Source organism: Aphelocoma coerulescens, chromosome 19 (genome assembly GCF_041296385.1).
Source record: "Aphelocoma coerulescens isolate FSJ_1873_10779 chromosome 19, UR_Acoe_1.0, whole genome shotgun sequence".
Lineage (NCBI taxonomy): Eukaryota > Metazoa > Chordata > Aves > Passeriformes > Corvidae > Aphelocoma > Aphelocoma coerulescens.
Window position 1 is genome coordinate 7,214,558 of NC_091032.1, and position 27,748 is coordinate 7,242,305.

General features: G+C 42.8%; 2 protein-coding genes across 7 annotated transcripts in view; one reads left to right on the forward strand and one right to left on the reverse strand.

Moving 5' to 3' along the window:
- SSH2 (slingshot protein phosphatase 2) overlaps window positions 1-11,937 on the reverse strand; it is a 91,442-nt gene extending 79,505 nt beyond the window's left edge. Inside the window, exons 1-2 of one of the 4 annotated variants that reach the window (XM_069033570.1) lie at window positions 11,714-11,791; window positions 1,298-1,390 (exon numbers count right to left, since the gene is read on the reverse strand). In XM_069033570.1, coding sequence (XP_068889671.1) covers window positions 1,298-1,309 — 12 coding nt within the window. In that variant the 5' untranslated portion in view covers window positions 1,310-1,390; window positions 11,714-11,791. Of the gene's footprint in view, window positions 1-1,297; window positions 1,396-11,713 lie in introns of all 4 variants that reach the window. The other 3 variants (XM_069033569.1, XM_069033573.1, XM_069033572.1) reach the window with 3 other exon arrangements.
- EFCAB5 (EF-hand calcium binding domain 5) overlaps window positions 11,664-27,748 on the forward strand; it is a 36,306-nt gene continuing 20,221 nt past the window's right edge. For all 3 annotated transcript variants that reach the window (XM_069033574.1, XM_069033575.1, XM_069033576.1), the window contains exons 1-8: window positions 11,664-11,744; window positions 12,570-12,644; window positions 15,066-15,151; window positions 15,251-15,423; window positions 18,552-19,120; window positions 23,025-23,181; window positions 23,444-23,507; window positions 25,298-25,368. In XM_069033574.1, the coding sequence (XP_068889675.1) occupies window positions 18,639-19,120; window positions 23,025-23,181; window positions 23,444-23,507; window positions 25,298-25,368 (774 nt within the window). In that variant the 5' untranslated portion in view covers window positions 11,664-11,744; window positions 12,570-12,644; window positions 15,066-15,151; window positions 15,251-15,423; window positions 18,552-18,638. The remainder of the gene's footprint in view (window positions 11,745-12,569; window positions 12,645-15,065; window positions 15,152-15,250; window positions 15,424-18,551; window positions 19,121-23,024; window positions 23,182-23,443; window positions 23,508-25,297; window positions 25,369-27,748) is intronic.

Below are 27,748 nucleotides of genomic sequence, written 5' to 3' on the forward strand. Positions count from 1 at the left end.
GCTGCCAGGGCCGTTCTGCCAGGGTTTGATCTCATTATGGTCATTCAGCTTTGGAGTCAGGCAGGTTGAGATGAAGATGGACCACTACCCAAACTCCTGGGAAAGCACAGGGCTCTGGTTTTACACAGCCATTTAAAAAAATCAAGGGAGCCACAAGAAAATTAAGCAAGTTTTATGAGTGGCTTTAGACAGATGGTTTGACAACAGAATCTTGTCTTATTCCCTATAGTTTATTGGGAGGGGTGTAGGGAGAAGAGAAGTGAAGAAACTGGCAAGTCTTAGAGCAAATTAGTGGCAATTAGAGATAGGCTCTGCCAAGCCCAGCTCCCAGCATACAGTGGGAGCACAGCATCATATCAACAGGATCTTTATAACACTGGTATCTGGAATGGTAGCAACTAAAATGGGAACGAATTCCCATCTTTCAAACAGTATGTACAGGTGACCATGTAATCAAATTAATTAATATTTTGTTAAATCAGTGCATTGAATATTATCCGATGAGCTCATTTTTGGAGGCAGTTCAATGCCTCACTTCTAGGACTGATGTCAGTGTCACATGCTTGGAGAGGATCAGTCTGCAGCTGGATATTTTAAAGCCTTCTATTAGGAGCACAGAAAAGTCAGCGGATTTCAACAGCATCAACTAATGAATTTTTGTTTTATCACAACAATTTAGTCACCAGACTCCACTGTCAATATCTCTGTGAGAATATCAGGCCATTTCAGACACTAGACGGAAACTGAAGAGTGCAGCAATTGAGTTGTTTCAACAGAGAAAGTTGTGTTTCAACAGAAAAGGAAATTAACAAAAAGACAAGAAACAGGAAACTCCGATTCTGACTTGCTCCTGATAAAATAATTAACCTTTGAGAAACTAAACTCAGCAGCTGTAAAAATACATAAACAAACAAACAGTAGCAGAGCAAAGGGTGTTGAGCATCAGTAGCACAAATGCTCCAAGCAACAACATTCAACCCTGAGTTCAAATCCCATTCACTCACAGACCAACTGTGATGTCATCTTTTATTCTGACATAATGCAGGATGTCACTGAAGTTCAGTGGCAAGTGTTCATGCAGGATCTGTGAAGTCTCCGCACTTTGATGCTCGCTGCTTGCACTTTGTACCAACAAGCAGGAACAGATTTGCATTACACAAATAAGCAGTGTCTTTATTGTGCAACCGCATGCGACTTTTTTGGAGAAAAACAATGCTCAAATACAAGGAGTGCTGTGTGCATCAGGCTGCAGAGTGGGTGGCAGTGATGTTGTCAGAAAGCGCTCAGCACCGCTTACCTCCACACCCATTGACTTCAGCAGAGGGCTACATACGAAAAGTCTCTGAAGATGAAGCTGAAGTGTTCCCTAACCCATGGCGCTGTCCATACACTATACTTAAGAAAGAGACAAAACAAAAACCACAGAAGTGAAGCGGCATGAAATTGCAGGGTTTGGGTTTTTACTTTTTAAAGACTCTTGCAGTCCCTGTTCCAGTTAAGAAATCGGACTATAAACCCATCAGTTGTGAGCAAGCCCTTCCCCATACTGCCTGAGCCTTTGCCATGTCTGGAGTGTAGGATGAGAACCATGGTGTTTAATGCATGTTTAGAGTGCTCCCAGAAGACTTTAGATGAAGATGCCTTTAAGTTTCATGGGCAACTCAGCTGTTAAATTGTTCAGTGAGACTGCCTACGTTAGTCAGGGGCTGTACCAAACACACAGACTGCACATACAGCACAGGACATGGCCCATTTTAAAGATCCCTGGGAGCTTCTCTCCATAAAGTTCACAGACTGTGCATCTGTTTCATGGACAGTTCGGTTCACCCTCACCCAGGCTACTAATTTAATTTGTAATAGTTTGAAGAACAGGAGAGTCAAAGGCACGAAGCCCTAAACCTCCATGAACACGAAGCCCCACACACCGGATTGCAGAGGAAGGAGCTGCTCAGATCCCTCCAGAGAAACTGGCAGAGACCAGGTATTTGAACTTCAGCGTGTGACAGACCCTCCTTGCACTCTGTGAACTTACAGGTGGATAAATGGGTTTGGTGCACAGGCTGCAGATGGGGTCAGGGAAGGTTTCTATAACCAAGAGAAACTCACAGTACTCCTAGCAGTTAACTCCAGAGGCGTGTGACTATTTTCAGATTGTAGCTTTTATCCCAGCCGAAGAAAGAAGAGACTAAAGGAAATAACAAGATCCTTACATGTCCAAGCTCTTATTTAGCTGCTTGTGGTTCAGCAAGGCATTCCCTCTCATTTTAAGATGAGGCTTATAAATTTAGTGTACCTCAAAGATTTTAAAGTGAGCAGAATGCATCCTTCATTCCAGACTATCCCATCTGCAGCCAGAATTCCTCCACACAGAATTCCATTTTTTTTCAGAGGTTTGAAGCTATTTGGCAGTTGTATGAAGCTCGGACCAGCCTGCACATTTCTCTCTCTCTCCTTTATTTTTTAAATTTTAGACTTAATGTAGCATGTACTCTCAGAAAGGTTTACAATGCAGCCTTTTGTAGTTAACTCGCTCCAAGCTGGGCCACTGCCAGGTTGTTATCAATGACATTTTAAGGCAGATGAATGAAGTTCTTATTACAGTGACAAGCAGAATTGTGATATGGCACATGCATACAGTGAAAGAAGAGAGCTTGCTATTAGTTTGTCAGGTTAATAAATAAATAGCGATTTCATGAATAAAAGCCTTTTATTAGGAAACAAATGAACAAAATTAATATTTATAAAGCTTTAGTGGTTTAGAGCACCCTTTAAAATAAGATTATTCATTTCAGTCACAGCCACCACCATGGATTAGAGATTCTTGAACACAGCTTCCCCTCCTAATTCTCTTATCATAGCCATGCAAGACAGAAAGCAAAGCTCTGTCTTCTGAACTGTTCAGCCCAGACTCAGTTTGAGATTGACAATATTGAAGGCCCACGACAGCAAACATTTCTGTTACATCTTCAGGACTGCAGCTAAAGACTGCACCTGTTGGAAGAACTGTTGGTTCCTTATCACAGCAGGAAGTTCTCACATTTTACACAGCGTGCTTCCACACCACACAGAGCACTGAACCCGTGCCAAGCCATGAAGAGCAACGCTCCACATTAGACAAACTCCCAGCACTCAGCCAGGAAATCACTCCCCATCTGCCCCAAGGAAAGAGTCTGCACTAAAGCCCCGCTGGTATCTCTCATCCTTCAGGATTCTTCAGCATCTCCCACAGCATGTGCAAAGAATGTTCACCACCAAAGTGAAGTTTAAGAAGGGTGAAGTATGTCCAGGATGTCCCACTTCACAGTGAGCAAATGAAATTCTGACACGCACAGATCGCTTCTCACCTCAAGCTGTCTTTGCCACGTACTCACTTTGGCTCAAGGCATTCTGTGCTCATCTGTCCTCAAATCAAACTTGCAAGTTTAAACTTTAAACAAGATGAGTAATTCTGGGTTGGGTTTTGTGGGGCTGTTTTGTAGCGAGGGAGCTCTTTAGTTTTGCTTCTTTTGGGGTTTTTTATTACTTTACTTTTTAAAATGGCGCACTTCTCAAATTCAGGACCAAGATGTGAGCAAGTGCTCAAGCTTAAAAAATTTATTTTGGCTCATGCCATCTTCTCCTCAAATATTAAAAAAAGGTTCTCAAACTTCTCCCTTCTCCTCAAGGCAAAGTCAAGTTTGAAATTCCTCAGTCGTACGAGAACCAGATAGAAACTGCCCCAAAATAACCGTCTCAGCCATGTACGGCCAAGATGAACATATCTAAGTTAAACAGAGCTTCCTCCCCAACAGAGCAGTTTCTGGTTTATGTGTAAAGGAGAAAAATTCCACTTCAAGGACCAGAAGTGTGGGTTGCAGAAGCATGTGGCACAGTTGTTATCTTTGCAGCATGAAGCACAAGTTGAAACCAGGGATCTGTAAAGTGTATGTGAAAAATATTCATTTCACCCACTGGGACTATGCAAACTCTATTCCAGTCATACTATAAACGTTAACTAGTAGTACCTTCCCTTGCCTTAAAGTATCCTACAACTATGCCCGACTTTTGGGAAGGGGGTTGAAAATATGCTCTGCTCATATTGGTTTTCACTTATAATTTCTTATTTGAGATTCAGGAGCAGAGCAGAAGCTGCACAGAAGGACAATTCCCTCCCAGCACCAAGGCAGCCACACAGAGAAGTGCTGAGAGATGTAGTGGCAGGCAAACACTAAAAGCAAGAGATAAAATATTAGTATTTGATTCCCATGTGCAACTGTACTGACAACTTTATGCAATATTAAACTCGACCCACACTACAGAGGTAGCTGCTGTCTCAAGATTCATTAAGAGGTGGAATTCAGGCTTACACATTCTATTAACTGCTGCAGAACCAAAATACTACCAAGGAGGAAGAAACACCACAAAGAACAAAAAGTTCTAAGTTGTCCTGTTTCACTTCACTTTTTGAAGTCACAAGCTTGCTCTCCCATGTAAGCTGAAACAACTCAGCTGAAAAAAACAACAGAGCAAACTCCCAGTAACGAAACTCACTAGATGTTCCAAAAGAAAAATATTTGTTCAGAGAGCGAATTAAATCGTTGTCAACCATTCTGCAGTGTGAAAGGGCAACAGGGAGGGCTGTCATTTCAATCTTTGCACTTCACTCAGGAAGACAATATAGCACCTAGATAGTTGTTTCCTACCACATCTTGAAGCACTGTATTTAAATAAGTGGTTACAGCATCTCTGAAGAACATGCCCAGAGCTGTTTGTCTTTAAACTATTTAAAACTGTTGAGGAGGACTTCGGAAAGCAAAACAAAAGCAGAGAGACAACAACAGAAACAAAGAACAAAAAAAGAATCAATCCTTATTCCAGAAACACCTTTATCTAGTCACCTAGCATTTCCTCTTGTACCTAGGTTTAGCTCCTGTCCGTAGGTCAGAGAGCTGAGTCATTTCCCTGCCCGCCCCACAGCTACTCATGAGCTAAATTTTCAGTGTGACACCCTGTTTCCTATTGAAGATACTCCAGGACTCAGAATTACTGCAAGGGAACAGCAGGCTCCAAAGGATACCTGCTACTGTACAAGAAGCTCAGAGACATCAGCTGACTCTGCAGTCCATTCAGGAGCTTCAGAGACCTGTGGGGAACTCCATTTTTAGATGGATTGAGTGAAAGGGCTGGTCCTGCACCATTCTGAAGAGTCAGACTACCTCTAACTACCAACCAGCTCTCCTTTGGAAAGCAAAGCATTTTACACATGCAAGGCACATGCCCTATCCCTCCCTCTCATCATCGTGTAAAAAGGGTAGAGATGAAAAGCCTGACATATTTTGTTTCAGGGTTTTTTTTTCTGAAGAATCCTAACGTACACATTTCTCAGATGTTAGCTGTTGAAGCTAAACCAAGCCAGTTGAACAAGTCTTAAAAGTTCTTGCTGCAATTTAAAATATGATAGCTCTGTACATCAAAACAGAAGGGACATGGTAGCAGCCAGTGAGAACAGGACAGCCACAGTTCCCTGGGACAAGACTGGCTTTCCACATCAAAATTCACTCTTTGGATATTTAATTCAGTTACAAGTTGCAGACCAACTCCTGAGACAACATCTCTGGAATTTACTTCTCCAAGATCCCCTGGGCTTCTCCATTGGCAGAGCAGTGGAAAGCTCAAGCACCAAAGCCACCTCCTAGGCTGTGGTACGAGCTCAGAACAGAGACAGTATGATCTGCGATGAAACACCTCTTTCAAAACAGGTCAGATGAAATATTCTAATGTCTTTGATTACTTCAATACAAGGAATTTACACCGTGGCCTTAAGTTCCCCAGTAATTTCACCCTGAACAGCCCCCACCAATACAGTAACTTCATTATTTCCATGAAGCCTCAGTTTAGGAGTCCCTTGGGAAGAAGAGGAGGAGCAGTGCACCCAAGAGAAGCGAGTAGCCACAAGCACAAGGCGCTTCAGCGAGTGGAGTGCCACGGGCGTTCCATTTACCGGGGCCATAAGGAGTTCACGTCACAGGGCATTTGCCAGGAGTTTCATGATCGCTGGCATGCACAGCAAGGGTGCGTCTCACCATGGAAGCAACAAGCTGTTAATCTGTGTGACTCATCTCACAGCAACGTTTTCTGCCTTCCGAGAGGAGAGCAGCCTGCAATGAGCAACGCTGATAAGATGCATATTCAGAAGAATTATATTTGGGCAAAAAGCTATTGACACATTCAAACCCGTATATACAGAAACCTGCCCAAATGCTGACTAAAACACATGAACACACACTGCAATATTTTAGTATTGTGATAAGACATTTTGCAGATGGTTGGGTTGACAGTAATTTAATCAATTTATACGGCCCAAAAATGGTTTTTAGCCTCCGCAATTTTTTATCCCTTTAAACAAAGTGCTCTGGAGGAACAGCTTCCAGCCCAAAGGTAAGGAAATGTGCCTGCCTTGTTTAAATCACTGGCTACTTCCAATAGGTATCACTTCTTTCTTCTCCTACTTCCAAGATTCCCCTTCTATGCAAAAGATATGAGCTTCATTGTCGCTACTTAATAATCAAATTAAAAGGACACTCAGGCAAATCAATGGCACAGAGAGGAGATATCTTTAATTCAGTGGCTGAACAAACAACTGGAACACCTGGAGCAGGCAGCTGACCAGCCTAAGTGCTCTTGAGTGGCAGGGCCAGTTCATATGAAGGCAGCACTGGTCACAAACCAGCAGGTCCATTTGTACTTTTTGCTACTGGCATCAGCAAGAGTCAGACTCGAAGACTGCAAAGCCTTCAACAGCCCCCTCGATTCAGCTGCTCCCGGGAGGATGCGGTTTGTTGTGACTGAAGAATGAAACCTTGAGCTGCAGGCTGTGATCAGGGAGCAGCTACACTGAGCTAAGCTGCCCAAAGGCTATTTTCCTTTTTTTTTTTCTTTTTCATTTCCCAAGACAGAAGAGTTACAGCTTTAGATCTTTCAGGATTTTTTCCAGTAACTGGAAATCCTCAGGCATTACCCCTGCATAAAGGCAGCTCTCTTACAGTAAAGTATTTCCAGCAGACTGCTTTGTGGATGGCAGTGTCCACTCAAAATAGCATTTTCCACTTAAATAAACATGCCACTGGCTCCCAGAATGGCTGTAGATGCTACTGTACCCTGTCCTTTTCAACTTAATTTTCATTTCTTAAACAGCAAGAATCAATACTGGTCAGATAATGACTCACTACAGCATCACAAGCTATTTGCATTTTCAAATTACAAGCTCCTTTTCAAAACACAGGAATTTATGTGCCACTGGAACTCAAGAGGTGAAAACTGAAATCAAGCTATCATTGAGATATGCTACAAAAGAAGTTAGATCCCTTAAAAAAAATAAAGATGTTTTTCATGCTCTCTGCAAGTTTTAAGAATGTTTCTCTATGGTTCTCAGCAAGGCTCCAATTCCACTGTCATCATCCTTCTTCTCAGCTGCAAATACTGTCCTCACCTCTAAGGGGACATTGCATTTCATGCACATCCTAGAGGAAACCTGGTAAGTGTATATACAACAGGCAGCAGATATTCCAGAGAAGGACAAGTCTTCTGTCACAGTTTAACCATCAAACTGCTTTAGGAACAGGAGAGTCTCATCACACATGAACGCATTTACACACACAAAAATTATCTGTGCTCCAACAGCCTGGTCTTGTCCAGCTGGAGAGAAATCATCTTTTAACAACACAGCATCACACCCAGCAAGAGATGGAGGCCTTCTGGTTCCCTCACAGGGCTTGCAGCAGCAGAAGTTTGAAAGACAGGAAGTTACAGATCACCTCATTGAAACAGTTTTATCTCCCAAATGGTGACAGCTGGCACCAGAGGAAACGGGTACCTGTAGGGCACTACAAGATTTGCCTAAAGCAGGAATCAGCTCAGTCTTCTGTGCCACTGCCTCCAAAAACTTCAGTTTTCAGAATGAACTCTGGCTATACCTGAAAGACATCAGCTGAAGAAAACCAAAAAACAACAGACGATCTTTAATGATCAGAGCATCTTTAAATATTAGGCATTCCTAACTTTACTAAATATTTCATAAGAAGCTTCTCATCTCCCAGCTACATTGTAGTTGCCTCTAAAAATCAACTCTCCATAACCTTATCCATGCAGCAGCAATCAAGACCTTAATTTATTAAAAAAAAAAAAAAAGGAAAATAGAAAAACAAGTTCTACGTGAGATAGACTGGACTTATCAATGATGAAGTAAACTAAAAATTACCACATTGTTTAACAGCAATTACAGGACTAGAGGTAGAGAAATGTTATATTTAGCTTCCCCATAAAGAAGTGGGGAAAATATTTCCTGTATGTTCTACCAGCAAGGAGCTTCCAAGCACAACATGACAGACACTCCCAAACACATTTCCAGGACTCTACTTCCTGCTCAAGCTGTTCTCCTGGGATTAAGGAGGGGAAGTCCAATGGTTTAAGTTTTAATTTGCTTTAGCATATTTTTTTTCCCAAACTGCACATTTTAGAACAATATATACACAGCATATCCTCTCTTTTTGGGTCAGTCGGTCCCTTCCAATAAAAGCATATTGTCTCCCTGAGGGTAGGGAAGATAAGTGAACTGTGAGAGCAGCCAGGGCCAGATTGCCTGCCCAGCTTCTTCACTTCTCAGGAAAGAGATATAATAAACAAAAGGAAAAGAGCACTTTCCAGAAATTACAGATACAATTTTTGGGTAACTGTGCATAAAAATACTTTAAAAGGCCAAGTTTCAATAGACTGTTTCCCAATACAGGTAATTATCAGCCAAGAACTGCCTTGAACAACAATACATCAGCATTAGCACCAAGGAGCTTCTGGCATCTTTGTATTTTACTGTAGCATGGTCCTGTCTGCCACCACTCTCTGTGAACATGGCACATCAGAAGACAACTGTTCTGCTGTAAGAATTGAAGACTGCAGTCTTATTTCTCAAGAATGACTGCATAACCAAAGGCCAAAACAAACAGCAAAAGTCTGGACAGACAATTAAAGGAATTTTACAAGTCATCAAGCAACCAGAGGGCTGTAAATGTATAATCAACACTTTGCATGAACTACCCTGAAATGAATGCTCATGAGATGCTCTGTGGCAATGAGAACAAGATAAAAACCTATAAATAAAAGCCATCCAATTTCAGTGATTCAGATCAGCTATTCCCCTGCATCCGTAAGAGCCAATTATAACAGTTTATAGGGCACACTTAATGTGAAAAATCCAGTTTGAGGACACCAATTTCACCCTTTCTCCTTGTCTGAGAAGTTTATCTCTGAAGCAAAAAGACATCCAGCAATTTAAAAAGAGAATCCATTTCTGTCCTCAAAATTCTTAGTGCCCTGGAAACAGAATTAGACTTAGCCATATGCTTGCACACTGACACGCTTCTCCCTTGCCCACAAGTTGAAGCAGCAAAGTTCCAGCAGTTACCAGATAATCTTTGCTCAGAAACAGCAAGAACACCCTTATTCTACTCATAAAATTATTCAGAGATGAGCTGTCGTTTAAAGAGGTAACTTGGACATAGTCACCAGTCTGTATAGAAGGAAGTTACCATCAGTTTACAACAGATTGGTTGACACAATTGGACTTAAAACTGAAAAGAATCAAGTCCTCCTGCTGCAGTTGAGAGGGGTCCACGAGAATGGCAAGCGTGGCAGGCTCACAGGACCGAAGCCTTCCTAAGGACTGAAAATGTGTCTGCCCTGCTCACAAACCCTCAGCAGCCGAGCAAGGAGAATCATCTGAAATGATACCAAAGTTTTGATTAAGAAACAAGAAGTTTGTGGCAGAGGAGGAACACACACGAGCTCTAATGGAAGGAGGGAGAAACAACCCACCCCAGATATCTAAGAGGCTAAAAGGACAGCCAGATCCTGAAGTGTGGTTAGGAAGTTGCAACAGAAAATGCAGAAGTGTTCAAAATAGCAGTTAAGATTGTGATGAAAATAAAGTTCACTTTATACTGCAAGAGAAGTCTGAGAAAGTAGAAGTAATTACGAAGACCAAAACTAGGCCAGGAATTTGTCACACACTTATTTCTGGATAGGGCACCAAGGCTGTAAAAACACCACTGGTACAGAATACACCTCCATATCATGGCATGGGAGAAAGAGAATATAGATATGTAAACCTAAGGCTGCATCCTATCAGGTTCCACAGGGAGCTATTTTTATATTTAAAAACTAAGTAGTATCCAAATATCAGCACGATTTCAATTTAATTTAATTGGTTGGGAAACAGCCTGGCTGTTCCAGATGGAAAAGCTTTAGAGAACACAACTAATTGTTCATATATATATAAAATATTTAACAAAGGGAGGGTCTGTGCATCCAAGTGGGAGAAAGAAGGAAGATGCATCCAAATGGGAGAAAGAAGGAAGATGCCAAGAGAGACCTATCTATTCTCACTAGATGTATTCAATGCTGTAAATATATGGGAAAAGGAGTAGTGGAAAGGGTAAAGAAGTCAGAAGGAGAAGAAATCTCTGAAGTAATGCAGCATATTAATATTTATAGCAGGTAAGTATAAGTGAAATTAATCTGTGTTGCTAAGTAAACATACCTTAGGAGAGACATGGGAATGAAAGAGGGGGGGGAAAAAAAGAGGTAAGTGTTCTGACAGCTAAAATGCTGTCAGGGCAGGCAGGACCTGTCAAGTAGCTGATTTAGTTTCAGAAGAGGTTACCTAACACAACAAGAAGTATTTTCAGAGTAGTTAGCTTCCCCCCCCCCCCCACTGAGAATGGAAGCAACTGGGATTTCAACTATTCTCTTCCTCCAAACATTGGCAAACCAGGCATAGCAGCAGTATGATAATGCATGAGGTTTTTTAAGGATAAATGCTAACTTAGAACTAAGCGTACAGAAATGAAAGCAAAGCTATGCTATTTTCATTCTCATCCTTGGAAACAGCACATGAGGGTAGGTAGCAGCTTAAGGAGTTAACATGCAGGGGTTTATAATAGAGAAGTACAAACAACAAACAAAACAACAGCCTGTCCCAAGTTTAAAGAGCATAGAAAGGCAGAAGCCTTCAGAGCCGCCTGCCCAACCCAGGGCAGCGATGGGAACATCTGTCCTGCTGCACATCTCACTCGGGGATTTGGAATCTGGCCGTTCCGTGTCTCTCCTGGGCTTGACACAGCCCTGTGAAGATGATGTGCACCGTTCGAAAAAAAGGGGGAGAAAACCACCTTAGCTGTGCGCAAAGGCAGAGCCCGGCACTGGGGATACCCAGAGGGTGCTGTCAGATGAGATCAGCTGAGCTCGGCCGGAGCCCCAACCATGTCAGATCGCTTCCACACACGCTTCCCACCTCTCCCACAGCATACAATGAACACAGAATAAACCAGGCGGATTTATGGAGACAGCCCCGCGCCGCCCCATCCTTCACAGAGGGGCTGGGTATGACTGGGACCCTGCGATACCCTGGGGGCCAGGAGGGAGCTGCCCAGCCCCAGCCCGGGCCTGCTGAGGGGCACCGGGACCCCTGCCCGTCCCCTCGCTTGTCACCAGGCCACAGCCCAGGGGTGTGTGAGTCCCGTTCCCGGGCACCGCGGGCCCGCATCGCCCCCGGCCCGGGGCCCGGACACCGGCGGCACCGGGGGGGGTGAAGCGGAGGGGCTGCGGCGCATGCGCAGCGCCGCGCGCCGGACCCCAACGGCCGCCGAGCACCGCGCTGCCCCCAGCGCCCGCCGGGACTCACCGAGGCGCAGGGGCTGGAGGTGGCGCTGGGGGTAGGCGAGCGCTGCACCGTGACCAGAGCCATCGAGGCGCGGCGGGGCCCCCCCGTCCGGCCGTCCGGCGGGGGCCTCACTCCATGGCGGGGACAGGGGAGCGGAGCGGAGGTGGCGCGGCGGCGGCGGCCGCAGGGGGCGGCAGCGGCTGCAGCTCCGCGCGCGCCCGCGGCCTCTCGCCGACTGAGGCGCGGCGGGGCCGGGCCGGCCGGGCACAATGAGGCGCCAGCGCGCACGCGCCGGCTGTCAGCGCGCGCGCGGCGCCGCCCCCTGGCGGCCGCCCCGCGTTAACCCCCGCGGCGCCGGCGGCTCTTGAGGGGTCCCCGCACCCCCAGTCCCAGTCCCTGAGGGGGCCGCGATGGGCAGGAGGGTCCCGATGTCCTCACCCCGGCCCCTGAGGGGTCTGGGGTGCCCTGGCATTTCCCCCCCGATCGCTGGAGGGGTTTCGGCATCGCCCCCATGTCCCTCAGCCTCGTAGGTGGCTTTTATTAGTGGATGTCAGCAGGGCACCCTCAGGGTGCCTCCTGGCCGGGGATGGTGTGTGGAATCCCATCCCGCTGGGAGCCGTGACAGTGGGTATGGCAACCCCTGGTGAAAGTTGGCATTAATGGTCACATAACACAGCTTTTCCTTGGATTAGGCAGCAATAGTAACTCCATAATGAAAGCAGCATATAACGCCTCTTCATACATGAACGCACATGCCCGAACACCAAAAACCGAGTCTAATGAGTGCATCTTAAGCATTCAAACATTCCCACATGCAGAAGTGTTTGAGGGTCTGAAACAAAGGGTCAAGTGCTATTAAACTTCATTTGCTTTGCAGTTTCAGCCTGATGGTACCAAATTCATGGGAAGGAGGTAATTTGGATCAAGAATCTACAAAATTCGTGGGAAGAAGGTAAGTAGGATCAAGAATTGTCTTGGGAATCGAATGACAACATTACGTATGATAACCAGAAGCTGTTCTAAATGTTAAACAGAGCAAACTCTTTGTCGAGAGTGTGTCAACCCACCGATTCCATTGAAGCACGTGGCTGATACTGCTGTGATCTGCTCCTCAGGCTGACAGCACTTTATCCCTTTACATTTAAGCACTGGAGAAGCCACATGGTCGCTCTTTAGGTTATTCCCCAGTTAAAAGAATGATCCGGGAGGTTCCTGTAGCTGGGCTTGGCTGCGATGGAGAAGTCAGGCTTTCGAATGGGGCATTTTGCCTCCTGGTGGACAGGCGAGGATGGAGGACGGGGATGGAGGACAAGCTCCCTAAACTGGACTAAACAGAGTTTACAGAGTGGGCTGCATAGCAAGCCAGGGTCTTGAACATGCAAATACAGGGCTGCTTCAAGGCTCCTAGCTCATGTCCAGATATGTCTGCATTGATAGAGAGGATTGATAGAAGGCTAAAGCTCCCAGAGTGTTGTAACAGTTCCCTCACCTGAGACTGGTATTTCATTCTGGATTTTGATCAAGTCATGCAGGGATTACTATCAAGAAGTGATTATTTAAAGCAGGTTCCAAAGTAGACTTTTGTGTAATTTTCATATACCCTGTAGCTCTTCCAGGTATTTGAACAGCAAACGCTTTTAAAAAACATTTACCACAAGTAAACAATGGAGTTGCTATCTACAGTTCACTAAAAGTCCGACATATCAGTTATTAGCCTCAACAACCACAGATTGTGATAGTTCTCCAGCCTCTAGAAAGGTGCAATTTGCATGTGCAGTGTTTTTTTAGCAGCAGTATTTAAATGTAGAGGAGGAAGCTATAAGGCAGATGTATTGGGATTGAAAAGAGCAATTAGAGGGCAGGCTGTGGTCACAGCATCAGGGTTGGTACAAAAAACAGACTGGAAGCCTGTGGCCTTATTCTTTCCTGTGCTGGCAGCACTGTGGTCAGCACCTGCTGCTTCAGCCCAGAGTAGCATTTAAAAGAAATGGAGCTGTACATGAGCTGGTTTTGTACACATTTCCAAAACTGACTATTTAATACACTGCAAACATTTCCCTGGCTAACACAACTTATTATTACTACATGTTAGGGCTTTTATTGCATAATCTTGGCATCAGCTGCAAAAGACAACAGAGTGCTCCCAAAATGTATCTTACACAGAAAGAACAGAACAAAAAAAAAAAAAGATAGAAGAGGCAGTTCCAGCAAAACATCTGTGATGATATATTCAGCCCATTATTTTGTCAACAGTGCAAGTATTTGGTGGCATAATAAAAGGATACACTTTGCTTAGCAAAAACATTAAGGGGTAACAGCCAAGATAGATAGGGTACAATTAAAGGTTTGCTTAACCCACGGGATTCCACTTCCAGAAAAATAAAAATAGAGCTGTTTTGATCCCTCCTTCTAAGTTCTAGTTCTATGTTCTTGTTTGGGGGTCGAAAAAAATCACTTTTTTTTTTTAACTTATGTTTCATTCTCAAAAAGTTTTGTAAGTTAATCATAATAGCAACAGAATTCTGCATTGCAAAGGGGAAAAACCAAGCCCACCTGGGAGAAGAGATAACAGGAATTATTCATGTGCAAACTGCTTTGAGGAAAAAGTGCACAATCCAGTTTAAAGCCTCATTTTAAATTACTCCTGTGCACTAATTTTCTGCTTCATTTTGTTAACATAATTGATGCTAGACTTCAACACATCTTAGAAATGCACAGCATTGAGCATATTTCCTTCTGGTATGTTTCTCCAAATAAACAGCAAAGAAATGATAATTTATTACGGTGTATTTTTCACAGGAAAGCTGACCTCCTCTATTTCAAGGTTTCTTACAGGCTGTCCCATGAAATGGAGACTAATAGAGGGCAGGGTACCTTGCAGCTGTTCCAGTGACAAATACCATAGATAAAGTCACAGTTCAGTTTTCCTGCAGGTAGGCAATCCAAAGATTATGCCACTTCCAGTACAAAACACAAAGAAAGAAACAGCATTAGATAAACCTCATTTCCTGGCAGAATTTGCCATAAGTTTCTCAGCTGGAAGTCCTGCCTAACCTAAGGGAATCGCTGAACAGGCACCTGATTTACATTTGTGTAAATGAGTGCAGAATGCCTGTTGTAGATGTGTTGGTCTTTTGCCTTCTCCTTTCCCCATCATATTATTCTTCAAAGAATATAGGAGAAATTATGAAAGGGGATTCATCAAATTCCTTTAGATTCAGGTTTAAAAGCAGTCTGACAAAATGGCAGTGTGCACTCCCCCCTCGTTAGTGCTTTGTGTGCCTTTCCTGCAAGGCTGCTTCAAAGCAACACAAGAAAGAAAGCCTGAAAATGTTTAAATTGAGTTTGTAATTAATTTCTTTTTATGTCTCAGATCCTCACATCTGGTTAACATAGTCCTCTCTTCAGCTGGTAATGGACTTGAGACAGTTCTGGACTTTGTGAACCTTGAATCTGAAGGTAACCTGTCACTGGCACCTGTGGATTCTCTCTCTATTTGTGGCCTTAATGTTCTCTGTAGCTATTCATAGTCCTTTTTTGGTTTTATTTTATTTTCAGTCATGTGATGTAGTGTTCTAAGTTCAGTACAGAAGAGTCTGTTGGGCTGTGCCAAAGCCAAAAGACAACCTACAGCAATTCTGATCGTGGAAAGACATAGCAACCTTTGGGATTATTGCTTAGCAACTGCAAACACACAGAGGAGTAAAACTCACAGCCCAGCTCCACAGCAGGTCTGAGAAATCCCTAATTCACTTCAAGATTTTTAATGGTTGAGAACAGATGGGCATATATTAAACCCCTGTTGATTTGCAAAGCCACTTTGAATGCAGAAGGAATAAGATCTATTTTGATACCTGCTCCAAAGGTAAGAAAAACAGTTCTTCAAAGCTTCAGAAAGCAAAGGAGAAAATGTTTTAAAATTTAAACTGTATTGAAAAGATCATGTATGAAGAGGGTATTGGTCTCTTTGTGATTGATGAGATAAATATGCTCTATGAAACGTGTTAGGGAAAGGCAAAATTATTTCTGAGCAATGGAATGTCACAGAGAATGGACTTTGTTTTTGAAAGAATTTTTATAAGGCAACATCTCCAAAATATTTACCTAAACAAACTTTAGTCCTTCCTGACTTTATCCCACCCATTAAAATTCTCTAACAGAATAACAATGAAACCATAAGAATATTATTTATGAGCAGATTTGGGTTTTGTACAGAAAACACAGAGAGAATATTTTTGTACCTGCAGGGATTCTAGCAAGAATATTTTTCTCACAGAAAAGGAGCCAGGGAAGTGGCATCCTACTAAATAATGGAAAGCTTATCTTGTCTTCAACTTGAACAAAGGCTTACAGGAAACTTTATATCACACTTCAAATTTCCTGGGTGTTTCTAGAGCTTGCCTCTTTGCTCCATGCTTACTGTTATTTGGGCTCCATTTGGGAATGTCATAGGCCCTGAGAGCTCTCTATATTATTGTAAAATCATAGACTCATTGAATCATTAAGTTTGGAAAAGACCTCCAAGATCATCAAGTCCATCCTTTGACCAAACACCCCATTGTCAACCTGACCAGAGCACTGAGTGCCACGTCCAGTTGTTTCCTGAACGTTTCCAGGGATGGTGACTCCACCCCTTCCAATGCCTGACCACCCTTTCAGTGGAGAAATTCTTCCTTATGGGCCAAATTCTCAACTAATGTAAATCAGCAATGAAGGTTCTGAGCCAACGGGGTCTTATCCGAACTGGAGCTGTGTCTCTGTAATCCTCAACAAATTCCAAGTTTCATGTCCTGATTTTAGCATTCCTTTGTTGTTTATTTTTTTGTATGTTCTTCCATGCCCTCTTAGTCTTCATCATCTGTACTGCATTAAAGCACTGTTCTCCATGCTCTGCTTCCCTTCCTGGAGTTACGTGGATGCCATGGATTTGAACAGTCACGCTGGTTGTTTAATGTTTTGTTTTGTTCAGAGATCCTTTATAAACATTTACTAATCCTCAAAACCATCCTAACAAAAGGTTGAGAGCAGTGTAGAAAATATATTCATCATCTTTCAGAATCAGCCACCTCATAAAGCAGAGCTCAGTTGTCACTTCGACATTGCACAGCAACTGCAGAGGGATTCATGAAGGATGTTTAAAAAATAATATAAGTATTTGAAACTACAAGAACAGTTTATTTTGGCACAACAAAACCAGCTGATTTGGAATGTGACCAGAACATGGTTAACACCCTGCTTTGAACCAAGGAGTCTGGTTTTACAGCTTATTGAGAGGAACTCACCTAAGCAAGGAACAATTCGACAGGGTGGACAGGTTTCCCTTTCTACCATTATAAATCCAGACTCCTTTCCAGGTCATATCCTTTGGTGGAAAAACCAACTACCAACCTAAAAGCCTCTGTGTGGGTCAGGTAGGCAGCTTGAGCCAGAAATCCATCCCATTCCCAGCAGGTAATCACCTTTGGAAAAAAATTACTAGAAGATACCAACAAGCCCATTGAGAAAACAAACCTACAAATTTAATGCTGTGAAGCATCCCACCTACCCAGGCAGTATTTTTACTCCAACAGTGGTAATGAACCAGAAGGTCAACATATTCATAATTACATTTCTGTGCCAGGAGGGCTGTAGATCACATTTATGCATTTCCTGGAGGCTGAACTTGCTTCAGAACAGCTACAAATGCTTAAAGAGGAAGAGCAATACATATCAAAAGCAGTGCTATTGCTATGGATACTGAAAGGCCTCAGTGAAAAACACTTTTAAATAAAAACTTGAAAAGGGTAGTGTGGCAACAAGTTCAGAGTGGAGTTTCATCTCTAATTTGGAAAGGTGTTAGATTATTTTTTAATATCACTCTTCCCTTGCTGTTGTTTGACACTGAGCTGGGGGATTTGTGGTGTGCTGGTGATTTTTCATGCTTTGAATCAAGTAGTAGCCAGTCTTCTGCTCCATTCTGCATGTGTAAATCCCATTCCAGGTACAGACCGTTATGCATGGAGACATACAGGAACATTTTTCAAATTGTGCCTTGTGAGCAGCTCAGTTTCTCCTGATATTTCACAGAATGAACATTTTCAGCAGTGAAGTTCTTGAAATTGTAAAGGGATTATTCTTTTACAGAATAACCTACAATATAAAGTGCTTGTGAAAAACTTAATTACAGAGTTCATGGTATAGATTTCCCCTTTCTGTAGAAGCTCTGCTGACCCATGCACCTGTGTCCTTGTCCTTTGTTACCTTGACAAAATGTCCAGAGGAAAAAATAGCTGCCAAAGTTGAAGTTAAGTAGTTTGTGGGACAAGCTTTCTCACTGTTCTTCACAGCCTCAGAAAAGCTGAGGCAGAGGAAGCATGTAGAGGAATCTTGCTCCTGGGTATCTGGCATTTTCCATTACTTGCTTCCTTTGTCTCATATCCACTGGATTTCCTGGAGGCAGGGAATGGACCTAAACAGAAATAATGTACTGGGGGTAAGCAGATTTCACTGGTTGGAACTGGGGGACAAGTTCAAAGCACTGTTCACCACTTGGTTTCTGAGTCTCTAAGTGACCTGGAATTAATCATTCCCCTTTTGTGTCTCAGTTTCTTCTGCCCTAAGAAAGAAACACACTAATTTAGTTGTTCTGTCTCCAAGGGCTGTTGTGATACATAATTAATCTTTATAAATAATTTACTCATCTTTGAAGTAAAGGGTCTGTATTTATTTAAGAGTACAAAGCAGCAATAACAGAATAAAAAAGGAATATAGAAAAATATTAGTTAATGCCTAAGAATAGATTCTATTCCTGTGTCACCTGTTAGGGCACTGCTGCATCTTTTGGCATTATATAATAGCTGCTTTTTTTCCTATGTCACAGTGATTGACTGCTCAGCCAACAGGATCAGCCCAATCTGCAAATCTACAAGATCCTGAACTTGGACATAAGGATAGGGCTGCAACAGAGATGGAAAGCAATCAGGGGGATGATGAACTGCCATGTCTTAGTAATTACACTTCGTGGAAAGAGTGTTTTCATGAGAAGGTACAACAAAGGTGTCTGAGTCTGCAGGAGACAAAGGTGAGGATGGTTCAAGCACAAAAAGCAGAAGAAGCACAGGTGAGGAGGAGAGAACCCGGTGACTGGCTGGCCAGAGAGTGGTGCAGTGAGGAGGAGGAGACACGAGACACTCGCATCTATTTGCTCGACAATCTCCTCCCTACATTAGTCCCAGGAGTAGAAAAGCTGATAATGGAAGTGGAAAGGAAGCATGTGCTTGTATCAGACCAAGAACCAACCAGATTCAACCCCATTAATTATCTTGGAGAATACCTGATGAGACATAACCCTCAGTATAATGTTCCTACAAAACCAGGCCTGTACCTGAGAGAAATGAAGGTGGTCTCGGAGGAGCTTAAATCTTTGAGGCAAGGTACAACATCACAGAGGTGAGAGCACTGACAGTGTGGCTGGTCACAAGGCCAGAGCTGGTGTCTTGGTCTCTGTTTCACAAAAGGAATGGTGTCACTGCAGCCTGGCTGGCAGAATCTTGAGCAAAACACACCTTGTGGAGGGCAGTGCCAGGGGTGGCATTTGTCTCGTAAAAACTTGAGAAGCAGGACAAATGCCAGAACATGTCACACAAAATGAAACACGAGTTATTCCTGTTTAAGGCAATATTCTGCCCTTCACAAGGATGTAATTCCTCCTTAGAGTCTATCTTAATTACACATATGCAATGCAAACTGCTTCCAGACTGGTCTAGCTTAGTGACAGCAGCTCTTTGGGACAGGTGTTAGTATCAAGGGTCTAGAGATTCTTCAGATCATTTCTTCTCTAGTCTTCCAAACTTAACAAAAATATAACCTTTTTTCCTCCTTCAGGATGATTTCTCTTGACCAAGCCAACAACATTGTCCTGGCACATTGTAGAAACTCCCTCTCCTGGGATTTTTATTTAGGCTTTCCTTTTATATTCTACTTTTCCTTTTAAAATAGAAACTGGTTTGTATTTTGTTCTGTTACTTATTTCTAGGCTGTTTGCTTTAGTATAATACTTAATGAATATTGGAAGGGGGTTCCATGGAACCTTACAAAGTGCTAAGGTTAGAATATGACAGCATTAGGTGAACAATAATGCTTTATTTTCATTGCTCTATTCAGGAAAATACAAATGTGAACTTTTCAGTTCATAGATGATCCAGAGGTGATTGTGATTGATGTCAAAATTACTCATTCACAACTAGGTCACTTTATTCTGTATCTCTGTTTTTAGAATAATGACTTCTGTTTGAATGACTGTCTCTTTATTTACATAAATAGTGCATACAGCTTGAAAATTGGTTTCAGTGTCTGTCAGGAATTAGGGAAGTAAAATGTTGACATGTCTGATGCATAAACCCTAATGAAGATAATTGAAGTTCCCAGTATTATAATGCTTAAAAGGATATGTTAAATCTCTCTATCTGAGCTTCTGTCTCCACATTTCCATTAAACATACTGCTGCAGTTTGTAGGAACATGCCTGGTGTCAATACAACAAAGCAGTGTGTGAAGTGAATTTCCTACAGTCACTGGTAAAAAAACTCCAATTTTATTTTCTGTTTTTCAAATGTTGGTCCACTGAAACAAATGAGCTGGGGAAATACGTCTTTCAGTGAGTTTTTATTCAAGCACAGGCTGTTTGAGGGGGATGGTTAGGATATCAGTCTTGCCACACCTTTGCTTTGGGAACAGGTGTACCATTCATGTTGCTTCACAGAGAGACACCTGGATACAGGACCAGATCTCAGTTTTATTTTGAAAAAGAAATTGAATTAAAATACACAAAACTTCCAGGGGTTTTGGATTGGGCTTTTGTTTGGTTCTGTTTTATGGGTTTGTTTTCCCCTCCTAAAATACTCTTGGGTTTCATTGTGAATCAGACCTTATTTCTGGAGAGGACAGATTTTCCTGTTGAATGCAAAGTGTTGGGTACCCATGACCTGTTATCTTGACCTTGGCTATAAGCCCATCTTTATGTTTGGAGACAGGTTCTCAATTTGTAGCTCTCAGAGCTGATGGAAAGGAAGTGACTATCAAGACTTACAGAAATAAATGTCTCCCTAGACAGCATTGCCAGGGGGTTTCTGTAATCAGGGCTGTAGCAGGTTTTGCATATCCAGTGGTATCATGGGATTTGCATTCACAGCAGCTCAGGATTTACATATTTGTGATGGCTGTATTGTGGGATTTGCATGGGATTCTTAAATCACAGCAACACAGGATTTTACCAGCACCACACAGCAGAGAGACTCATGTGAATCACTGGATTTCAAGCAGGAAAGAAGTGCTACAAGAGCAATGCCTGTCTGTGCTCAACATCTCTCACATAAGCACCAGAAAGGTGAGGAATGAAACTCGGGCCCAAATGAAGGTCCTGGAAGCCTTGACATTACCTTCAGGAAAGGCAGGATTCACCACAGGTCCCCATCTAACACTTACCCATCCTCAGTGAGTTCTCTTGGACTTCCTCCAGTTTCTCCTTAACTGCCACCTGACTGGGAGTCAAGGCAGGAAGGAGCACAGATGGGAGAAATTCCTTATGCACATGGACTGATACCTGAAACTGAGCCTTTGTCCAGGGATGGGAGTCCTTCAGGCTGAGTCACCCATCCCTGTGTGGGAGGCAGGCAGCTCTCTTCCTGAGGAAACATGTTTGGTTCTGCAGGGAGAAGTCACCTTGCTGCCATCTCATCTTTTCTGGGAAAGTCTGATTGGAAACGAGCTCACTTTGCAACGGGTGCCTGGTGCTGTTATCCTTGTTTTGCCCTTATTGTCTGAGGGGGAAAAGTTTTGTCCCACCCCAGGGACACCAGGCAGAGGATGCAGCTGCCCAGTTTTAGGACCCTAGAAATGACTGTAAAACTGCAGCTCAGTGCAGGTGCAGCACAGAATGTAACTTGTGCTGGACACTGCCCAAATTAATCACCAGAGCACCTTGGCAGCTCCGAGCACAGCCCAGGCTCTGCTCCCAGCTTGCAAACGGCTCCAGAGGAGGAGCTACCTCTACAAATGGTCTGGTTTTCTCTTTCTGCCTGCATCATATATTGGAGAAAAATCACTTAGGTTGGTACCTGCTGCATTCCTTCTCTCTTCTGGCTCTGGGAAGGAGTCAGAAGATGGGAAAATATTTTACCCTTCCCCTGCTATCAAAGTGCCTGAGGCTGATCTGTCTCAGCAGCACTTGTGCAATGCCCATCATTGATTAAGGAACCAAATGATTCATTAAGGAATCTCTGTGGTAAATGGCTATGAAGAACAAGGACCTTGTGATAAAACTGACTGTGATCAAAGTGTATTGCTGTGACATGTAAAACAGGTCTTTCTGTTCATTAAAGAAAATATTGATGGCTTATAATTTGTAGGATGACCCCAGAGGAACGAAAGAGAGCAGGGACGGGATCAACCCATTTCACAGCATGTGAAACACAGGGGGAAGAAGGGAGCAGGAATCGTTAGTTAAAATACAGTTTTTGGAGTTCTCAGGTACAAAAGAGGAGCAATTCCCCTTTCTCTGAGTAGCTACAGAGGGTGTGAAGGCCACAAAGATGAGCAGCTACCTCAGTGCAGAGAGATTCTAGCAGCCTCCATGAACAGGAGCTGTTGTCTCCATACGAACTGATCATTTGGCTTTAAGCATTTTGACCTTCCAAAAGGTTTTTTTTCCCCATTTCATAAATTAACAAAGTCAAAAATCAAAGCAGATGAGTTCGGGATCAATTTTATTCAGTTCTTTTGTTGTGTGAAATGGAGGATTGGGAAAAACATGGCTGGGTGATTAGAGAAGCAAAGAAAACAAAAGGAGGAAGAAAGGGAGCTACAGTCCAAACCTGCAAACTCTATGTGTTCAAAATGATGGAGAGGCTGAGGTATTATCCCTGTCCTAAGGCACTGAGGGCTCTATTGTGTGAGGCTGCTTCAGAAATTTCGTTGAACATTGTTCTTTGGCAGTGAAGTGCTTATGTGAAAAGGTACTTGGGTTTGGAGACAATGAAGACTGATGCAATTTTGTTGGTAAATCAACTGTAGCAAAATTATGCACCTGTCTCCCTGCTAGAATTGAAAGGAAATTGAAGGACATCTACACAATAAATGATGAATGTCATTATAAATGTGAAGGTAAAATGTATCACTGTTGAAATTACACAAAACTAGGAGAGCTGCACAGATGATTTTCCATTAAATGTCCTCCACATAGACAGGAATTTCAGCAAAAAGTTACTTCCTTTTGTTTTGTTCTTTAGGGTAGGCTTAATCAATCTTAAGTATGCTTATGATGGTATCTTTGTAATCCATGTTCCCATGTCCTACAGGCTGGTCAAGATGAAGGCTGAGGCAAAGAACAAACGTGAGGCAAGGGAGGAGATGGAAAGAAAGAAGGCTGAGGAGACAGCGAGGAGAAAGGAGGCACTGGCAGCTCTGTTCAAGGACTGGACAGTGGATGGCAGTCACAGAATCCCAGCAGCACTGGTAACTAGGGGAGATCCTTCTGTGGTTGTTCCAGACAGGAGGAAAAGGGCATTTGTGCTGGTGGCATGTGCCCTGTCATGGCAGCATGGGGCACAAGGGTGGGCGATGGCTCTGCCACCGCAGGATCAGGGGACAGGGCGTTGTCCACAAATCTTACCTTTGTGTATGGCCCATATGTCTGATTATTCCAGGTGATTTATTTTTGTGATTGTCTACTGTTGTCTGCATGACACAGGCCTCTGACTATGACCTTGATTTTTAGGCTCAGAGTGCCCTGAGGTCTTTTCCAGATGTCACTGGTTCTATTCCTGAAGATATGAGAAAAGGCAAGTTTTCAATGTGTCTTCCTTGGCTTTACTGCTGTGAACTGAATTCTGATGTGACCTGTGAGCAAATAGCAAATGGATTTGGTAACAGAAGAAGAATCTCTAAGGGTAGTTACATCACAAATCTTCAGATAGATTGGAAAGAGACTGAACCACCATGTAACATCAATATGATGGTAAAAAGTATAGAAAAAAGTTTAAAAAATCTTTCAGAGAAATAGAAGGACCAGATTCAGGCCCTTTCCACTTATCCCTTATTAGCCAGACATTGCCATGTTCTGACTCCTATTTTTAAGAATCACTGTGCCAGCCTTCTCCTTCACCTGCCCTATCAGACAGTGTTTGTCTCATGGGAGGTCTTGGAAACACTGTCATCCTGGGAGGTATGGAACAAAGGTGGGATCAACAAAATTAAAGTCTGACAATGTTGTAACCTTTAATGGTTTCAGGGGAAATGCTGAGGTTTACCTAATGCTCCACTTCCAGTAGCCCACCTCATCAAGCCATTCCCTTGGCCAGTCGCAGGCATGCAGTGACACACAGCCCAGAGCCTCTCTACCAGAGCACTCAGCTCTGAAAGATTTCCATAATTCCTGTCCCCTTTTTATAGCTCACACTTGACCTCCCCAGATGATGATAATTGAATAGAGCCAGGAACACTGGAGTGGCAACACGAGCCTGCTACCAGCCCTTTACATGGAGAGCCTGTAATGATCATCAGTGATAACAAATGTGCCTTTGCTGATTTGGGATGATAAACAGGGCACTCCAGAGAGTGCTCCTGTTGCTGCTGGAGTCACCTCTGCCTGGAGCTCGCCCTTGCTCAGCCCTTTTGTGTATTACAGAATTGTTCCTCTGAGTAATCATCCAATACTGGTAGGACATGGTGTGGCTGTCAAACACAGTCCCTGTGTTCCTGCTGTGAAGCTGTGGTTCCCCAGTGCAAACAGACCCTAGGACATGAGGTTGTGAAGGAATTTCCTGCCCAGATATTTGCTCTCCAGATGCTGGGGGATGCTCTTTGTACTGTTTCACTAGTAGGCTCCATTTCTTAATTTATTTCATTTAATAGCATTCAATATACATTAACGGAACATTACACTCTGTTTTGTAATTTAATAAAGATAATGTACAGTTTAGGAACATCTTAACAAGATATAAATGCATTCTATGACAAATTTTCTCATTACTCCTGATATATTTAGAAGAAAGAACAGAAAAATAATGCCAACAGAAATAGCATGTCTGTGCTCAAAGAACTCATTCAGAAACCTATGTAGATGCTTGGTGTCTCTTCTCAGTTCCATTATAGCAGCCCAGAAGCTGACCAAAACATACTTTTGAATATCATCATCAGTAAAAATATTCCCATATTCTTGAGAAAATTACTATGATTTTCAGATTCCACTCTTGCAAAGCAGAATCCATGTCTCCAGAGTTGTAAGGCAGTTTTATCTGTTTGTTAAACCAGAAATCATTTCCTCCCTCACATAATTAGTTGTAAGTACTGTTAAAATCATCGTAATTTGCACCAACTTATGTCAAGAATAAATATGACTCTAGAGTTCTGAATAGCTAAATGCAGATTCTCAGCAAGAGAAAGGCAAGCACATTTAGATGGTCTCTGTACAGTCAGATGCTTCAGCTACTGTTGGATAACCTCAAATAAATGTCATCCAACATGAGAAGAAAGTTAATGTAACAGCACAATGTGCAGAAATATGTGTGCAATATGCACAATCACAACTGTTGCTTTCTAAACCAATATCCCTTCATTATTTTTTTACCAGCAACCCATGACAGGAAGCTGAAAATGTTAAACACGTTGGAAAAAACAGTAATCCTAGATGAGTTCACAAAGGTGAGAAATGAAATAAGAGCATCTGGTTCAGAATGTGGTGTTTGTCACAAAGTATCAGCGTTTCCCTGGGGAGTAAGGGAAGGGCTTCCTTTCTCCAGCATCCCAGGTCGCTGGTTGTATCTGGACATTCCATATTCCATCTCCATCCTCTTCTCTCTCAACACTTCCATTCAGGCCAGCAGGAGAGAAGTGTTTTGCTTTCCTCAGAGCTGCAGCCTGTGCTGCTCTTTGGGAAGTTACTCTGGGACCAGTGGTTTTCAGGACAGCCCTCCCCGTCCCTTTCTAGAATGTCAAAGCCCTGAATCACTTGTGAATCCAGACTTTGCTTGGCTGCTCACAGGAGGTTTGGTGTCCCACTGCAACCATTAGCCTGAGGTAATTAGTAACATCCTCACAGTATTGTTATTTCTGACTAAGTTCCATTAACCAGAGAAGAACCAAACCATGAGGACCTGAGATGAGAAACTTTCATCCTGAACTACCACTGGTCTGAACCATAAACAAACTGCAACAAGTCTCATAAATATTCATGAAGCATAGCCAAGTAGTTTTAAACTCAAAAGCTGTCATTGGGAAACCTCAGAAGTGTGGGTTTAACTCATCAAAATCATAAATGTAGTTGGAAGTTTCACCCCATTACTCTGCTGTTCCTCAAGCTGAAAACAATCAAATTGGTTCAAACTATATTTATTGAAGGCTGTCCAGGCCAAGGCTTTGCCAGCAATTTCTACCTGTGACAGAGCAGGATTTTATGGCTGGGTAATTAAACCTGTGAAAAGGGGTGTTTAGAATAGGAATAATGGCAGACCCTCATTGCAGCAGTTCTAGTGGGTGCTGTTACAATAATTAAAACCAGAGTATAAAGCAGCTGTGCAGAGACTAATTCCAAGCAACCATGTGTGATTTTTTGTGCCTTCTTCCCTCTCAGGAGACTCACTTGTTTGGTATTTTGCACAGAGATGCATTTTTATGGTAACTTGTTGAAGGTTTTTTTAAGCATGAAATGAGATATTTTTGAATTTAACCCCAGAATTATTGCATCTAATTAAGAAGACTATTGTGGATAATGAGAGCCCAGAGAATTGCTTTTGTCACTGCAATGAAGCATCAGTCCATAACCCCTATGGTACATATATATAATCACTGAATGAATTCATGCTCCATTAGCATTAGGAAACTGTTTAAAATATACTTTGTGTACTCTGTATTTTAACTCAATTAAAAATATGACAACAGAGATCAGAAGCACAAAAGACATGGATTGTCAGGCAGTCTGATTTGCCAGGAATGTTCTCTCAGAACATATTCTCTGATGCTTCTTCCAGTGTGGTTTTAATTGAATCAAATGGTGATGCTTTCATCACCTCCCTTGGGAACTGTTCCATCATCAGGACAGGGCTGCTTCTAATCCTCAGCTGCAATTTACCTTTGTTCACCCCTTTCCATCATCCACCAAACCCAAAAAGAATGATCTTCCTCCACACTGCTCATGGCCCTCTCCCATGTGGAAAGCATTGCTTTTAATGGACCTTAAAATTAAATAGCACTTTTTTTCTTCCTTGAATTCAGTGCAGCTTTGAGTTACTTAAAGGCTCTTAGAAACTCAGTAGAGAGACCTCACACATCATTGTTTTTGGGGTTTGGGTTTTGTTTTTTTTTTCAGAAATGCAGAACAGTGGCTGTTGTATTTTTACATCCTTCATGACAACCTCGTGGGGTCTTTTATATGAAAAGCATTTAAATCCCAAAGACCAGACCTTAACAGTTTATTTCACAGGCTTTGTGCTCTAACACACAGAACCCCCAGCAGTCTGGCACAAAGCTATTGGCACCAAGGGAAATGCTCACATTGCCTTTGTAGGGTCAGAATCAGGCTTTAAAGGTGAGATTATTTTCCATGATTGCATGTGGCTTTCTTGATTTCTAGTGAGCTCAGTAGGAACAAGAAGAACAGATCCATTGTTTTTGATGATAATGTATTCACAAACTACACCAGAGTCTCTGAGTAGCAAGAAGAGGTGTGCCAACTTTCTTTGGAGAGGTGTCAAAATCTCTCAGTTAATAACAAATAAATGTATGTTAATTATGTGTACAGTAATTGACACATCAGCTAAGAAAAGCTTAAGACTCTGATGGTGCCTCCTGCCCACATTGTGTTTGAAAACAGTGTCCTGTGAAGATGTTAGACACAGTATTAGTGCAGGAGCCTTTGGATGTGTCATCAAGGTGACATCCAAAATAACAAGCTGCTCGTCCAACCTGCTTTATCCCAATAGCCTCACCTTTAAGGTTCCTCTGTCACAGGGTGGGATCTAATAACCCCAAGGAGCTGGTGGATACTCGTAGCCCCAGATGTGCCACCTTCTCTCCAACCTACATC